Below are 16,709 nucleotides of genomic sequence, written 5' to 3'. Positions count from 1 at the left end.
AGTTGCCATGAATCAGCTTCTGGATAATGAACGTAAAACGTCCTGGTTCATCACGTACAGGATAGACGTCATTTAGACAGACGTGTCACGCATTAATCCAAACATCGTCTCGTGAGCAGATATTTCTTCTTCATGCCTCTTATGTCATTATTGACTGCACTCTTTATAAATGTGTATGAAACATAACACAGAAGGTGATTTTACTTTTTCCAAGTCTTGGTCTTGTACTTGAAAATCAGCTCAAAAAACTTGTGGCTAATATGTAAAAAAAAGTTTTTATGGATTTCAGTTTTCATATTTTAATAAAAAGTTAAAACTGCATTAGCATCTGTATTTTTTGTAATTCTAAACTAATTTTAATATTTTACTTACTGGCAATTAATTTGTGGAAATGATGAAATATGTTTATAAGGACTTTTATTTTGGTCCAGTCTTGTTGAGACAAACATCCAGAGAGAAGCAGCAGAGTCACTGTGAGTCTGGATAAACCTGTGTGACCAGACTTTGTGTTTGCTGTTTTCCTTTCCCTCTCCTAGGAGCCACTCTGTTCTGTAGTTTACGGTGCTGGAGCTTTTAATATGGTCTATTTTTTTTTATCAATTCTAGTATTGGACGTTTAGGGGTTAGGAAGTTCTGGTTCTGGGCTGTTTAGTGTGAGAACCCATGTGGAGAAGGTCACTTTAGAAAGGTGTATGAACAGGTAACTGATGGCACCTTGGTCGCCTCCAGCCAGCAGCAGCCTGGTTTCATCCATTGCTTCGTTTTACTTCATCCAAATTATTCTTAGTGTTGATGTGTAGCAGCTGTAACACCAGCATCCTCGCACCTGCCCATTGTCCACCCAGCTCTAATCCCAGCAGACAAATGTGAACGAAAGAACAATAACAAGGATATATCACTTTTTTATTACATTTTAATACTTCAGGTGCATGTTTTTGGTGATAGCCTCATTATTCTGTTTAGTATTTTCTCTACACAAGTTTTATTTGTAACGGAGCATGTTTGCAGTGTGATACTGCAGCAACGGATGTGCACTACAGAGAAACATTACACAAACCTGTACATCCCTGCTGTGGTTTCGTGCAACTGGTGTCATGAGGGGATTCAGTCTGCAGGGGGCGCTGCATTTATATGAGCCAGAAGAGGAGGGAACAGAGAATGAAGTCCTTCAGAGAAAAAGGAGGATGGATTTCCTGGTTGGAGCCACACCTCGGGGACATTTCCAGACCACAGCTGGTAACTGGTTTCAGTCTGTGTTCGCTGCTGTCGGATCCACACTGGTGAGTCTGCTGCTGCTCTTTCTCTTAAATCTGCTCACACTTCACATTAACATCCCAGGGTTGACTGAATTCACCTTCAAGGTCTGAAAATGTTTCATGTTCACGTCAACTGAAGTTAGGAGCTCTGGGTGGATCCAGTGACAGGATTGTCTTTCAGATGTATGACAGTTCATGTAGAATAATAGCAAAGTGAGTGTTTTGAAAAAGTTCTTCATGTAGTTAACAAGTACTGTGTATATATACAACAATTACTTGATTATCTGTTAATGTAGGTGATTGTCTTGTCTTTAAATGTGAAAAATAAAAAAGAGCTGCTCTGTCTGACCAATGGTCCAGAACTCAAGAATGTTCTTTATTATTATTACTGTGAAAGCTGAAACAGAGAAAAGCGAAGAGAAGCAGCAGATATTATCGTTTTTTTATTATCTTAGATCTCATGCTAAATATTTTCTACGTCCTGTTTACTTAGTCCAAACCCCACAGGCTCTGGTTGCTAATGAACTAAAGAGTTGTCTAGCTGGCACGTTAGTGCTCGCTCTAGAAGAGTCTGATAACATTTTGTCTGTTGTAGTCCAGACTCACTCAGCCGAGCAGGAAGGGGGCGCCTGTCAGCTCCGTCACCTTCCAGTCGGGTTCACGTGTCGTTTCTCTTCACTGTGCCTGTTGTCATGTTTCTCACAGCGCAGCAGTAAAAGGGCCCAGTTTTGTTGTCAAGCTCTGAGTACTGGGCTCAAAGTGTCTTTGATCGAGAAAGTCAGAGCCAACCTGTAGTGCGGAGGTTAAAGGTCAGAGGTGACAAAGTCCAGGTAAATACCCTGGTCCCCCTCGCTGCTTGGTTTTCCCATTTGACGTCCGTTTGTCGTGTCATGAGTAGGTCATGGCTGTGATGATGAAGTGTGAAGCTGCAGTGGGTTCACGGAGCTGTGAAGCGTTGGGTATGTGACTGTGGCTGCTTCCAGACTGATGAATGACCCCGTTGTGACTCGGGCCTCCTCGCACTGTTGTTTACAGCTGCACCGTGTTGGTGTCACATAAACAATGGACGGGCCGAAAGCTGTCAGAAAGTCTTCACGTATCTGGACTGATGTTAGCGTTTCTTCTGTGAGCTGGGGCCACAGCCAGGACCCTTTTTAAGGGACTCGAAAACCCTGACACTATTCTGGTTTCCCTGACCCACTGCTGCTGAGCTCATCCTTCACACAAAACCTCCTCTGTCAGTCACATCACCGCAGAGGCTTTTGGGACTTTCTGTCTGACTCTGGGTTTTTGGACTGGACCCATGTGTTTCACAATCTCTTTGTGTGTAACCCTGTGTCTAATTGGTGTCGATGTAAATTAGGCCCTGGTGCCGCCCTGCAGGGTTTGACGGCTCAGGCTCTCCTCACTGGTCGGGTCAGACCCCGTCCCTGACAGTCCTGACACCTGCTCTTCACTTGTCATCTCCGCCGGCGTCCAGGCTGAGTAGTTGCTGTCTGATGGAGCCGAGATTTTGGAAAGGACTTCTTTTCTTTCTACTTGTGTCAAGCAGCACGACCCCGTTTTATTTTATTTTATTATGGGATTGATAATAGGTTTAAGTTTCCTTTCCTGAAATCTTTTTTTTTTCCCCCCTTTGTCTCCAAACCGCTGAATAATGTTACAGTCCAACCTGGTCACAACTGGTGGCTTCTGTTGCCTCCCTCCCCCCTTTGGGACGAAACACTGTTGGGACTGTCGTCTTCGACCCGTTCACCTGTTTCTTATTTGAATTCAACCCGTCACGGTGACTTTCAGAGTTCCCTCCAGTTTGCTCAAAATGAAACGTTGAGTTTTTTCTTCAGAGGAACAGGAAGTGATTCAGCAGCAGGTCGACTGCTGGACTCTGACCCCACTGTTTGTTATTGTGGGTTTAACCTTCAGCCTTTACACACACACACACACACGCAGGGAAGTGTTATCAGCTGCGCTTACACACAAATGCCCTCAAATGCGAGCAAACTCTTCTCGTATGAGCTGGTTAATGTGTCAGTTTAAGATGTTTCTCTCAGGAACTCACTGACGTTACATGTTGGAAATTCTTCCTCAGTTTCAGCTGCTACAAACCTCAAACTGTAGTTTTTCCATTTCGGTGTTTCACATTAAACAAACCAGATGTTACTACCCACAGAGCTGCGGAGGTGTTGGTTGTATGAAGGTGAAGCTTGTGCTCAGACACAGTTAAATAAAAACCCAGTTTCACTGCATAAAAGCTCTTTTCTGGAGGAGGAGCTGAAATGTTTGTCACTTGGTTTAATCAATAGCTGATTGTCTCATGTTGTCTGAGCTGATCCACCAGACTGATCCGATCTCTGCGGTCCTCAGTTGGAAAAGTGCTTCAGTCCAGTTGAAGGTGTGTTCGCGTGATGTGGATTTTCCATGTGAACATGTGAAAGTGGCCGTTGTGTTGAATCAGGAGTGAGCGTGAAGTCGACCAGTTTTTCCTGCAAACATCTGAATGAAAGGAGTTCATTGTGGAGCTGCTCTGTCCTTCTCTAATAGTAATAGTCTCTGACTCTTGACCCATATTCATGGATCAATACAATCTATTGGAAACACAGCCTGGTCTGTTAGTAATCCAGTGAATACAGTTGAATTAATAAAACCTAAGGACACAATCTGCTGATTGTCAGAGGCTTCATCACTGAACTTTAAAGCAGACAGGAGGAAAACGTACAGCTCAGTGTTAACTCTGTTCTCAGGTCTGTCTCGTATCTGGTCAATCACCTGATTGATCACCTGATCAGCCAACGGTCTGACTCGATGGTTCTGGCTGGTTAGGGATGTTATTGGGCCTTCTGCATGTGAAGATCTGAACGGTGCAGACGCCTACTTGAAACAAACAAACCGAGCAGCTGGTACGGTGAGAAGTCGCGTTAACGAATCGTTTCCGAGTTGTTTTAACTTTCGCTGACCGAGCTGTGATCGATCCACATGTTCGTTACTGAAGCCACGACGGGCCAGTGCCTGAGGACAACTGGCCTCAGTTTTGTTCTTATCTCAGACTGTGCTCAACAGGATGTCAGTGTCTGGGTTTACAAAGAGGAAGTGAACCAGTCCAGAGAACAGAAAAACCAGAACAGCTCAGTCTGTTGTCTCAGAGGAACTTCACTCTTCAGTTTTTATCAAACTGTTTTTATCACTTTTCCCTCCACTGTCGGCTTTATCAGAAAGATCCAGCTGAGTCTGGAGGTTTAGCAGTTCTCCAGTAGCAGTTCTGTGCCATTAAAGGTCTAATATATAGTTTTAGTCCATAAATAATAATAAACAGTCTGAAATGGAAACAAAGAGAAAACCAAACAGCTGTTGGTAAACAACAACAGTGGCTTCTTTGTTGTTTCAGTGTCAAATGTTCAAATTAAAGCAAAGAAAAAGTGAAAAACAAAAAGCTGTTTTGATAAATGGAAGATCCTGGAGTCGCTGCAGGAAAACTGAGGGTTTGTTCATCGTGATGAGCTTAAATAAAGTTTTCTCGATCTCTCGGCTGATTAAAGTAAATCATGTGACTCTGTTTGTGACGTCCAGGCCACCGTCCGTCTGTGGTGTGTTCGCTGTCAAAAACAGGCGAGTTGTTGTTTTCGGTTCTGATGAAGTCTCAGCTGATCCAGGATCAGGAGGATGAACATCATCCCCCTCTGCTGCTTCTGCCACATCTTTATTCTGAGTTTCTTTCTGATTTCCTTTTTTCTGAAATCTCTGAAGTTCCAGACGAACCTCTCAAGTCTTTGTGTCTTTCACTCTGTCATGTCAAAGATAGACGCACAAACATGTGATCGACTGTTCGTCACACTGACGTCATGGGACAGATATTCTGCTGAACACACTGAGTCAGGAGCTTTAAACCGAGTCAGACCTCCAGACCTCTGGAGGTATTTTGGCTGTTGAAGCAGGTTTCAGGCCGTATGAGCCCAGTTCATCCCAGTGCTCCAGATATTTGAACTTACTAACCCAGCCTAGGTTCTGTCTCATTTTCTGAATGAGTGAAGACCTGCAGCAGAGTCACAGAGCTGGTCAGAGGGGGGTGTACAGAAACCAGGACTGTGATACCACAGAGTCCACATCCTGACCCCCATCTGTGGTTCAGCTTCAGGAAAGATGGAGGTTCTGGTTAAATGTCTGTGTATGAACCAAAGCAGCAGCTGTGAGAGTCTGCACAGAACCAGTGCTGTTGGGTCTGGACTGGCTGGACTTCAACAAAGTTTCATTTCACTGACACTTGGAGCATCAACATGTCTGTGACTTGTCAGTTACGAGGATGAACATTTTATTGTGTTCACAGTTTTGTTTCCTCCATATTTGCTGCCGCACATTAGTTGTTCTGACAGACGTAGTTTCGGGGAGAACAGAGTCAGCGCTGCGTGTTCGTCAGTGCTCGTGTCGCTGCAGGTTCAGTCTGGTGCTGCCAACGAACATTAAATTACATTATGGAGTTTAGTCTGACAGAGAGTTTTTGGCCACACCTTAAAACGCTTGTTTTTATTGTTGTGTATTCAGAGCGTGGAAAAACGGGGGACCACGTTGAACACAAGCGCTCGTCAATGAACAGTCTGACAGTTTCTCTGCAGCTCGTTCAGGATCAAACATGTAGACCCGAAGTGCAGATCAGGCGCACAGGCCTGTCCGCCCTTAGCTGAGGAATGAATGTGTAGAGGAGAATTCCTAACTCTATGAGCATGAAGCTACATGTTCTGGTGTCGCCGGCCTCTCGCATTCTTCCTTTATCATCTGCTGAAATGTGCTGGACAGACTCCAGAACAGACTGAAAATAGAAACACGGGAAAGAAGAACAGAGTGAGGTGACGTACGTAAAGTTAAATACTGTTTCTAACATCAGACAGTTTAAAAACACATGAACAGCCGACTCCTCCGGACTCTTAACACAATATAAGGTCGATAATTAAGCTGCAAGTGAAAGTTTGAATGATTCAGGATTCTCATGATCAATAACTGGAGCAGAGAAACCAAAGAAAAGCTGAACTGTCTCACCTGAGGCCAAAGATCAGGTGTGTGTTCAATACAAAAAGGTTTGTTGGTGTTTTCAGGCACATTTTGTGTTTTTGTGCCAGTTTGTGTTTAAAGTTTGTTTCATGTGGAAACAACCAGGACCAAACACCCAGAAACACTTTAATTTACATGTTACAGCCTCAGTGTGTGTGTCGGTGTGTGTGTGTGTGGGGACCACACCCGGTGTTTAGTCACAACCTAATGTGTTCACGCTGTTGGCGTTCCCATGCTGCTCGGTGAGAGCAGGCTGCCCTGGGCTTCTGTCTGAGCTCCAGGACTTTTTCTACGGACTGAGAATATTTTACTGACAAATTGAATGAAATAATCTTCTTTTCTGAGACTAAAAGTTTCATTTGTGAGAGAAAGTTAATCAAAACCAGCAGCCAGACTTATTGCACAAGATGAACTTACACAACCTGCTGCAGGTTTCTCAAGAACAGAAATGGGCTCTGGACCTCCTTCATTTAGAGGAACTAACTGCAGACAGATTACTGCCTGAAGTGACTGGATGTTCCTTCTGTTGAAATCTGAACAAAAGACTAGAAAACAACTTCCTGTGAAATTAAGTTAAATTAAAAACGAGGGTGTATACAGTTGAAATAAAGTGTAAAATTAAATGAACCAAAGGAAGTCAGGTGGAGAAATGTAAAACTGTAACGTGTCCCTTTTGTGTCTCCACAGATCAAGACTGAAGCTGCAGTTCTGCTGTCGTCATAATTTGGATATTAAACACAGATTTGGGATTTTTGTCTTATTATTTTTTATCTGGCTGCAGAAACCTGATCAGAGTTTGGATTCTGTCATTTTTAGGGGAATTAACACTTTTTCCCATCTTGCCCTGTAAGTCAGAGAATCCACTTTATTTATTTTTTCATCTTTTCCTATTTTTGGTTTTTACTTGATCTATTTTCTGGCCTGAACCCTCCTGCACATTCACTGCAGTGTTCAGTCTGAGTCGGGGTATATTTCGAGGTCTTGGTCTTCTGACTGGTGGTGCAGTTTTTGTCTGGATGCCCCAGGATTACCCGCAAGCTGCAGTTTCTCATCCGGCCTGCAGGGCGGCGGCAGAGAGCGGCGGCCAGCAGCTGGACAGACGGCGCGTGGGCATGAGTGACTTCTGGCACAAGATGGGCTGCTGTGTGGTGGCTAAGCCCCCGCCGGTGAGACTACACCCACAGACTCTCGTTTCTCATTCAGGGACGGTAGTTTCTTGGTGGTTTAGTGAGACGACAGCCCCATGTTTTCCTGTTTAACCTCGACAGGCTCACAGTCTGGTTTCAGGCGCCTTATTTCCTGGGGACTAACCTTAAACCAAATATGGTAACGAGGTAACCAAATAATACTGATTTACATTACGGGAATTGTTTTCGGTCCCCGACAGGACTTCGAGTCCCCATGATGTGTAAACAGATTTATGTCCCCCAGCCCCCAGTAATACCAGATACAGGGGCATTTCAACATTTCACAGGAGTAAACAGGTGTCAGAACTTCCTGTTTCACTGTGAACTCTGACCTCCTGCAGGCCTACACCCTCTTCCTTTTCTGGCTTCTCTGTCTTCCTTTTTTTACACTTCATTACACAAACAACCCTTCCCTTCATCATAGGAACTGTAGTTTGTCCACACCCTGAGTTCTCTGATGTGAACAACATGATCTGTTCTCACAGCTGCTGCAGAGTAAATCTGTTTGTGATGCAACATGGATGCTAAGGTTTGGACTAACAGATCTGGAGACAGATCCTGGTTTTGGGTTAAAGACCTAATGGCAGCAAATACACACGAACATTTCAATCACACACACAAACACAAAATATAGACACGTGTAAGAAAATAATGGGGTTCTGAAGTTCGTGACTTGTGCTCAGTTACCACAAAAAAAGATTCTGACTAGACTCACAACTGGTCCCACATCGACTCCAGACTTGACTCAGACTGATGAATAGTGACTCAGGAGCATAAAGTCTTTCAGAGATTATTAAGAGGAACATTCGGGTTTTTCCAACCCTCAGTGATCCTTTAACGTAACCCAGCTTCAGGTGTGTGACACCCAAAAAACACAACACACTGTGCTGGTGACGGGACTGAGACCAGATGTTGTGGATTCAGGGGTTACCAGAAACCCTGCTTGATGAAACGGCGGCGGGTCGAGCAGGTCCAGTGTCACGAAGAATCTGAAACTCCCAGATGAGCCATGCTGCCGATAGCCTGTAAGCTAGCTGGGTTAACCTGGAGTTGTTGTAATGGCGGGTGTGCTGAGTCTTTGTCGTCCAGGGTAACATGTTTTAATTGGCCTCATTGTGTTTCTGGATCATGTGATACAGAGTCTGACTGGCAAACCCACAGAGGGTGTGTGCAGTTCAACATGTGGAGGCTGATGATGTTACTGCAGTACACTTTAGACCTGCAGCGTTCACGCTGATGAGAGGAAGTCCTGCTCTGCTCCCCACAGACTGCCTCCCTCCTTCCTCTGCCTGTATTTTTAGAGTTTTCTGTTTGTTCCATTGTGGCGCTGCAACAATACTCTGGTGATAAACGTGCCGATGCCAGCCATGACTGAGCTTCCTTTGTCAGGCTCGACTGTAAAACTCAGCAGGTCCAGCCTCCAGTCCCAGTTTAAAACACTCTCCATACATTCGCTGTAGATGCCATAAGGGTGATGTCACCCCAGCCCGCCTCCTCTTTCTCTGTCCTCCATGTTGGAGGTCTGCACTCAGCCCTGTGTCCTCAGTCTACACAGAAAGAGTCTCAGCTCTTCAAGCTAAAGGTCTTCAAACCATTTCAGTTCCCTCAGCACCTTATAAAGTCTTATGAAGCCCAGGGATCACATTGTTTTTGTCTTGGCTCATTAACCGAGTTAGCTGAGTTAGCACTTTACCCGTCAATCACTGTAGTTACTAAACACTTAGATATGGAAAATTAAATGTAAAGATATATGAACGTAGATGTGTAGACACCTCCACGTTGCCTGAATGGGGGAGTGTGGCTGTTCTGTCAAAGATTAAATAGAAGCAAACACCAGACTTTTGTGCTGCTGAATCGAGGCGTTAGCCCCTAAAGCAGAACTGTGTGTTGATGGTGTTTCTCTGATGGGCTGTTCACATGTAGGTCCCAGCAGGTAAAGTTAGAGGCAGGAGCTCTGCGCTGAAAGGAGCCATGTGACTGCTCAGGTGTGTTCAGGTTTCTAACATCTGTGTGTGACACATTTGTGTGTGTGGTGATGACCAGCCTCTTATTTTGAAATTCCAGCCTGTTCCCCTGCTCTTGACGCTGGTGACTCACTACATGATGATGAAGATGTTTACCAGCTCAATACAGCGGTTGCCTGGAGTCGTGTTTGTTCAGTAAATGAGCAGCAGACGGTCTTACAGCGTTACGTAATGAAACTGCTCTGGGATCAGTTACAGAGCCGACTGCTGGTGGTGAAGTCCAGTTCATTCCTGGAAATCCTGGAATATCAGGGAGTTTTCAAACCGGTGCTGAATTTCCAACCGGGACAAATCAGTCAGGAGGAAAAGTCTGAGGTCATGGACTTTACTAGACTTTACTAAACATAGAGAAAAGGTACATGTTCTGATTAGACAGCTGGGCCTGTGGGTTATTGTAGAGAGAAGAGATGAAGAAGTTAACCCGTCTGGTTTTGTTGTGGCAGCCTCAGACTAGAGCAGTAAACTCATTCTAGTAGTATAAGATCTTTTTATTGCACGCTGGATTTCTTGTGATATAACAGAGCAAACTGCTCGTCCACCCCTGAAGTTCTTACATAAGAGCGCCGAATAATCCCGAGGAACATAATCCTCTTTAAATCAGATGTAGATGGTTGTGGCTGGGACTGGCTGAGAAGTGTTCTGGATCAGGACACATTTCTACACATGAACTGAACTCTGGGAGCAGAATGAGGTTTAGTGAGGCATTCACTGACTGTCTGCCAGAGCTCAGCGAGTCCCTGAATGCATCACAGACAGCAGAAGACGTCACTGTGGATGAAAATGATTCATAACTTCATCAAATCCGTCATGTTTCTGGATGTTCTGACCTGAAGTATAAAAGCAGTAATCATCCTTCATCCTTTTGGTACGTTCTCACTTAACTTTCCATTTTTCCTTTTGATCTTGATTCTTTTCAACATTTAACTTTGGGCCGTGGAATAAATCGCTGTAAATGATGTCGGGGGTCGACGTGGTCGTCGCTGTGCTGCCTTCAAGTTTCTGGTTGTTCTCGTTATGTTGACGTTGCGTCAGACGAACGTGTTGGAAACGGTCGATGATGTGAACGTGAGAGTATGTGGACGTGTAGAGACACACCTGAAACGCAGCAACACACCTCTCAAGAATCTCTTTGGCCTTATTCTCTCTGCTGTCTTTTCTGTTTCACCTGTCGACATACTCACCTGTGTCTCTCTGTGTGTGTGTGTGTGTGTAGAAGAAGAAGAGGAGGAAGATCGATCGCAGTATGATCGGAGAGCCGACAAACTTCATCCATCTCACACACATCGGCTCTGGAGAGATGGCTGAAGGACTGCAGCCGGTGAGAATCCACACCTGTTCACCTGTGTGTTCACCTGTGTGTTCACCTGTGTGTTCACCTGTGTGTTCACCTGTGTGTTCACCTGTGTGTTCACCTGTGTCTCTGTTCACCTGTGTGTCTCTTCACCTGTGTGTCTCTTCACCTGTGTGTCTCTTCACCTGTGTGTCCATCTGTTTGTGTACCTGTTCACCTGTTCTGCTGCTTGTATGTACCTGCTGATAGTGAACAGGTGACATCAAATGTTTGGGGCCCAGTGTCACAGGTTTCTGACTGGACTGAACCAGGATCAGTTTTAGAGTTTTCATTAGAAACACTTGTTTTGTTTTTGTTTTCCAAACAGCAGATCAGGTTTTAACAGCCACACCACTTTATCAACAGGAAGTCAGAAACTAGCTGTGTGTCTGTGTGTGTGTGTGTGTGTTTATGTGTGTCAGGAAGTGACACGCACTGCTGCATCCTTCCTGTTTCTATTTTAGCTTCACTACTTCACATCTGATCAGTCAGAGCCTGAATCTACTGAGCTCAGCCCCCCCACACACACTACAATCTAAAATAAAACACCAGTTTTAAAAAATCATAGATATAAAAAATGCAACAAAAAAGAAAAACTACAATCCCAAAGGAATGTTGTTATTCCACAGTAGAGAGAAGGTCGTGGGTCAGTATGAGTGAAAATCCTGTGGTGCTGTAAACAAATGAAATGTGGAGGCTGTTGGTTCTGAGTGCTGTGATCTATGTGTGTGTTCACAGTCGGGCTCGGTGCAGGAGCAGATGCGGTCTAAGGGGCCGAACATGAACGGCAGGAACAGTTTGTTATAGCTGGTAAACACACACACACACACACACACACACACACACACACACTTTATAGACCCCCACTTCAGTTTCTTTCAGTGCTTTATGTTTTTTTTTTTTCAGCAGTGGATAAAACTGACCCTGACCAGCTGACAGACCCCTGCTCTCCTCCACATTATCCTCCACACTCCTCTGAACCTCTCATCCTGCATCCAAGCGCCAGCCCGAGGCCTCGACTCCACTTCCTGCTGAAGTGTCCTTGGGTCAAAGTGCTGCCACTCTGCCGGCTGGGTGTGCTGACCCAACAGGCAAGACGCCCCCTTCCTGCAGGATTATCCCCTCCTGTAGATGAGCAGAGGACGTGGCTGCTCTTTTGTCTCCTTTCCTGTTCATTTAGCAAAAGAAATGAAAGATGTTTTTACTCATCGACTGACATTTAGTAGCTCCCGTTAAAAAAAAAAAAACTCCAAAAACTGAAGAATGCGGTTCTTGTCGACCTGATGGAGCTGGTTTGGGTCTTGTTCCACATCTCAGGTCTACTAAACCAACAGCTCTGCATTTGACCCTGATGGCAAGGACTACATCTCCCAGCATACCTTTTAAAATTTTTAATTTTACTGGTTGAAATATGTTATAGAAACATGAATTAAGATGGAATATAAACAGTTTGGATTGCACAAATAGTCCTCATGTTATCCCTGTGCTCACCACTAAAGAGCGGACATGAAGTCTTTTCCCCCACCAGTATTAAATTACACCAACAGATGACATCACTGGACTCTATTTCCCACAATCCCTTTCTATTCAGGATATCTGCTAAATGACAGAATGTCTGTATTTAAGAGAAAAAAACTGGCTCCAAAGTTTTAAAAAATACTATATTTCCCAGCATTCATAAGGATGTTTTTACTACATCTAATCATCCAGGAAGCTCTGATGATTACTACATCCCCCACAATCCCTCATTTCAGCCCACATGTTGGTGGAGAAATTTTTCGTTTCATTGGTCACATGGCCTCAGTGATGACATCACTGAACTTCAATTCCCAGGATACTTCACTCTGCCCAGCCTCACTGATTAAAGACTCTTATTTTAGGAGATGGGAAAGTCCCACAAACCCCTGCTACACTGGACCAGATTGTGTGTGTATGTGTGTGAGTGTGTGTGTGTGTGTGTGTGTGTGTGAGCGTGTATGCGTGTGTGTGTGTGTGTGCGCACGTCTTATGGTCTTTACAGTCCACCAGTTTAAATATAAAAGTTGACTTCACTGAACTCTGAGGGGGCAGGACACATTTCCAAACTTCCATTGGAAAACAACAGTTTTTTTAAGGTCCTGCAGATCTGCCTGTGATCATGTGACTGCTCAGACTGTGGGTTTGGACGCCAAAGGCCTGTTCAAATGACACATTTTGAGTCGCAAAGAAAAAGGAGTTTTCATGTTGGGTTCTACACTGAGACGCTGTTAGAACTTTAAAACACGTCATGCTGTGTCTGGTCGGGATATTAGGGTATCAAGTGTTTGACTGCTCGATATTTTCAGTATTTAACAATTTTAAGCAGATATTGTTTGCTGATTTCCTGTTTTCTGTTGTCTTCTATCTTTCTGACCCCCTGAAGCCGGGATGCAAAATGGTGAAGCTGTCAGGCAGCTCTCTACTGTTCATAAACAGCGTTTCTCAACATCCGGGACATGGTTCATGTTCAGGCTGGCATTTATGTTGCCCAGATTAAATGTGTTTAATATATTATTGACAAAAACAAACTAAATTTGCTGCAAAAAAAGGAAAAATAAACGTGAGCTTAGAAATTCTTAGACGCCTTTTACTGTAGTTTCTTTTGATGTTGGCTCCATTTGGCCAAAAAAAATAAAATTTAAAAAAATTTGAGACTTTATTTATATATTTTACTGTTATGTTCTGAACATTTCAGGTTTCTCTGCACTGCAGATTCTGATAGACCTCGAGTCTTTCATGATTATGCATCAACAATGCTCAGCTGTTGTCTGAACCTCCCTGAGTGGTTGCCATAGAAACCTATGAGTCATGCTGTTTCCCCTCACCATGGCAACCGGCCACTTCCTCCCAAAACCTCTGTTTAAGGAAAGTCTGAGCCGGTGGAGCGTTCACTGGACTCCTCTGAGCATGGGGCATCGTCGTCTCCCTGCAGCACAGTCCACACCCATGAATTGAGTGGGAGCCGTTTGCTCTTTTTGTAATTACACCAACTGAACCTACGTCATGTGTCAGACACCCTGGTCAGCTGTAAACAACAACAGCTGTTGATAAACGCCTCGTAACATGGAGCCAGGAGCAGAAACTATCTACTCGGTGTGCATTTATAGGCCAGTGTCAGTACATCGGCTGTTTGGACCAGAACAACACGTATCTTATAAAACGCTGCAGCAAAAATCACAGATTGAACAAATTAGCTCAGTTCCATCTGCCGACCCTGTTACAAACCATAACAGGTATCTAAAGCAGCTCCCCGAACCGGAGTGTTAGAACTCACACCTGTGCTTTCTCTGCTGTGACATGCCACCGTGTCTGTTGTGTCTTCAGTCAAAGCCAGTTATCTGAAAAACATACAGGTGTAAAGGGGGTCACACTGTGCTTGTCTCTCTGGGAGTGTGTCCTGGACTTTGCAGCTATAGTTTGTGTTTATGTGCATGTTGGTGTCCTGGTTTCATCTGGAACATGAGAAACCTGGTTATTCACATCCCTGTTTACTTGATCATACCAGATTCTAGATTTCTGCTCCAACAGAACATGTTTAGAAACCTCCTTCGGGTGTTAACATGTCACACTGTGCTAGTTTTTCTGGGCAGTGTACCCAGGTTTTTTTAAATCAGAACCTGAGATACTGCAAACCCCTGATGGTAACCAGGATACTAGTGTTTATGTGAACACCTGAACCCGGCGTCAGCACAGTCTCTCAGGGGCAGCATTGTTGTTATCGGCGTCTTTGTTCAGTTTTCTGCGTTTCTCATCCGGTTCTTGGAAACTCAGATCTGTTCTCAGGATCAGTCTGGCTCGGTCTGTTTATCACCGCCATAGTTCCTTTCCTCCTCTTCCTCTTCGTCGCCTCCACATGGGAATCCCCTCCTCCCAGTTTACAGTCCATCAACACTGGAGAGCACTTTCCCCCGAATCTCACCTTCAGGAAGAAATAACAATAGATTCAGAGATTTAGACCTGAGTCTGAAACCTTTTATCTGTCCTGATAAAGTCAAGCTTTTTTTATTGCCAGATTATTTTATCCTGTTTTGTTATTTTATTGAATTTTGTCTGTATTATTATCTTTATCTGGTCATGTGTTGTGTGGTTAGAATCAGTGCATCTATAAAGCTCACAAAACATTTTTCTGAAGCTCTGTGGGGCCTGATGTGCAAACCTGCACGTGTTGAAAACCCAGAACTTGTTTTTTCTTTCCAGTTGATATTTGTTTTTACGTGCTCGCTAGCATCCTAATGAACCTTAAAGCTTTAGTTTTTAGTTTTTACACAGGTTCAGCTCACAGCCTATAATTTCTCTTCTTTCGATATAAACGGTTCCTTTGTTAAGAAGAAATGACCGTTAAACGTGTTTGTGGACATTTGCATGGAAACAGACATAAAGTGATAATTAATAATTAACATCATGTTTCAATGACGATCTGCCAACAGGCCGGGTTTGAGAAACACCACATCTTAGTCATTTTGCTAATTAGATGCTTTTAATTAGATGCTTTGTACATGAGAATATTTTGTGTGGAAAAGATAATTAATTGTGCAAAACAAGATAATTTGAATTATCTAGAAACACAAAAAATATCAAATGAAATTAAACTTTTTGGAAACAACAACTGAGATAACTCCAAGGGAGAGAATGACCATAGAAAATAAGAATCTGGTCAAACATCATTTGTATGATATGAGCTTATTAAGAAAACATGCTAATAACATAATGGGGCGACTAACTACAGTCAGATATGAAATTGTGTGAGGAAGATAATTGAATTGTTGATCTTTCAGGACTAAACTGTGTATTATTGACATCTCTAATGTTAAATACCAGCAGTCCCCACACAACAAACTGCGACTGCGATATTTTGTATTAAAGTGAAATGAATGTGTGTTTCTGTTTCCTGTGTTTTCTAGTATTTGCCTTTTTCGGTTTTGTTATGTAACCTCCTCCTGTGCAGACACAGAGCTACAGACTGACTTTATTCCTCCTTATGTAACACATGACGACTGAATAAATCTGCTGTTTTCTCTCCAGTTGTGTCTGTTTTCACTTCGATCTGACTCAAAGTGTCGAATGTTTTCTGTCATTTCCTTCTGACATTCTGGTGCAGTGGTAAAAGAATAATCTTGTCTTTTTGCCTTTTGTTTTCAAAGCCTGCCCCCCAACTCATCCTGCAGTTACACCTGTACACCCATCACCTGTCACCTCATTGCCCCGCCCACCTGCAGCTCATTGCACCTGAACCTGCACTGAATGTTAACACACCTGTGCAGATATTTGTGGTGTCCTGCAGTCGCTGAGTCAGGACGTCGCAGATAACTGTGAGTTGTCAAAGAAGAGGAAGAATCACAGGTGTACCCAAGAGTGTTGAGGCTCAGGTAAAGTGGCACACGGCCCTCGTGCACAATCAGCTGACCCCTGAAACTGTCACGTGACAAAACCAATGGAAAGCCCTTCTCCTGCGAACACGTATGATCCTGGTCACGTGTCCAGGCTGTTTCCCTCCCACACTGTGATTACAAGCAGCTGCACACACCACAGCTGGAATAATCATGAGTGTGTATGGCTGTGTTGGTGAGGACCGGCTTGAGTGTTATACCATCACTGTGAGGACGTGTCGTCTGGTCCTCACAGCTTCAGAGGATTCAGACCTGGTTTTGAGTTCAGGTCAGTGTTCGGGTTGGTGAACGTGTTCTCTCGGTGAGGGTCCTCACAAACATAGAGGTTTAAATGCATGTGCTGCTATGAAAGCTGAGCATGAGGAAACACAGATGTGTGTTTGTCTCCGGGTAACGTGAGCCTGGAAAATCAGTTCATGGGGTAAAACTGCGGTTTCCTCTGAGTCACCAGCTGACGGACTCAGTTTCCT

At 44.0% G+C, this 16,709-nt stretch overlaps 1 protein-coding gene across 2 annotated transcripts; it reads left to right on the top strand.

Moving 5' to 3' along the window:
- The first annotated feature begins 1,134 nt into the window (after nucleotides 1–1,134).
- On the top strand, nucleotides 1,135–15,873 carry cdc42se1 (CDC42 small effector 1). Of its 2 annotated transcripts, none has more exons than XM_026300036.1 (5): nucleotides 1,135–1,280; nucleotides 6,981–7,459; nucleotides 10,718–10,822; nucleotides 11,573–11,644; nucleotides 11,744–15,873. In XM_026300036.1, exons 2-4 carry the CDS (start codon nucleotides 7,310–7,312, stop codon nucleotides 11,639–11,641), a joined length of 324 nt encoding a protein of 107 aa, XP_026155821.1. In that variant the 5' UTR covers nucleotides 1,135–1,280; nucleotides 6,981–7,309; the 3' UTR covers nucleotides 11,642–11,644; nucleotides 11,744–15,873. The 2 variants fall into 2 exon arrangements, with proteins under 2 accessions (XP_026155821.1, XP_026155820.1); XM_026300035.1 differs by having other exon boundaries at nucleotides 11,741–15,873.
- Nucleotides 15,874–16,709: the final 836 nt, after the last annotated feature.

Source organism: Mastacembelus armatus, chromosome 11 (genome assembly GCF_900324485.2).
Source record: "Mastacembelus armatus chromosome 11, fMasArm1.2, whole genome shotgun sequence".
NCBI classification, from domain to species: domain Eukaryota; kingdom Metazoa; phylum Chordata; class Actinopteri; order Synbranchiformes; family Mastacembelidae; genus Mastacembelus; species Mastacembelus armatus.
This window is presented reverse-complemented; position numbering and strand designations above follow the sequence as displayed.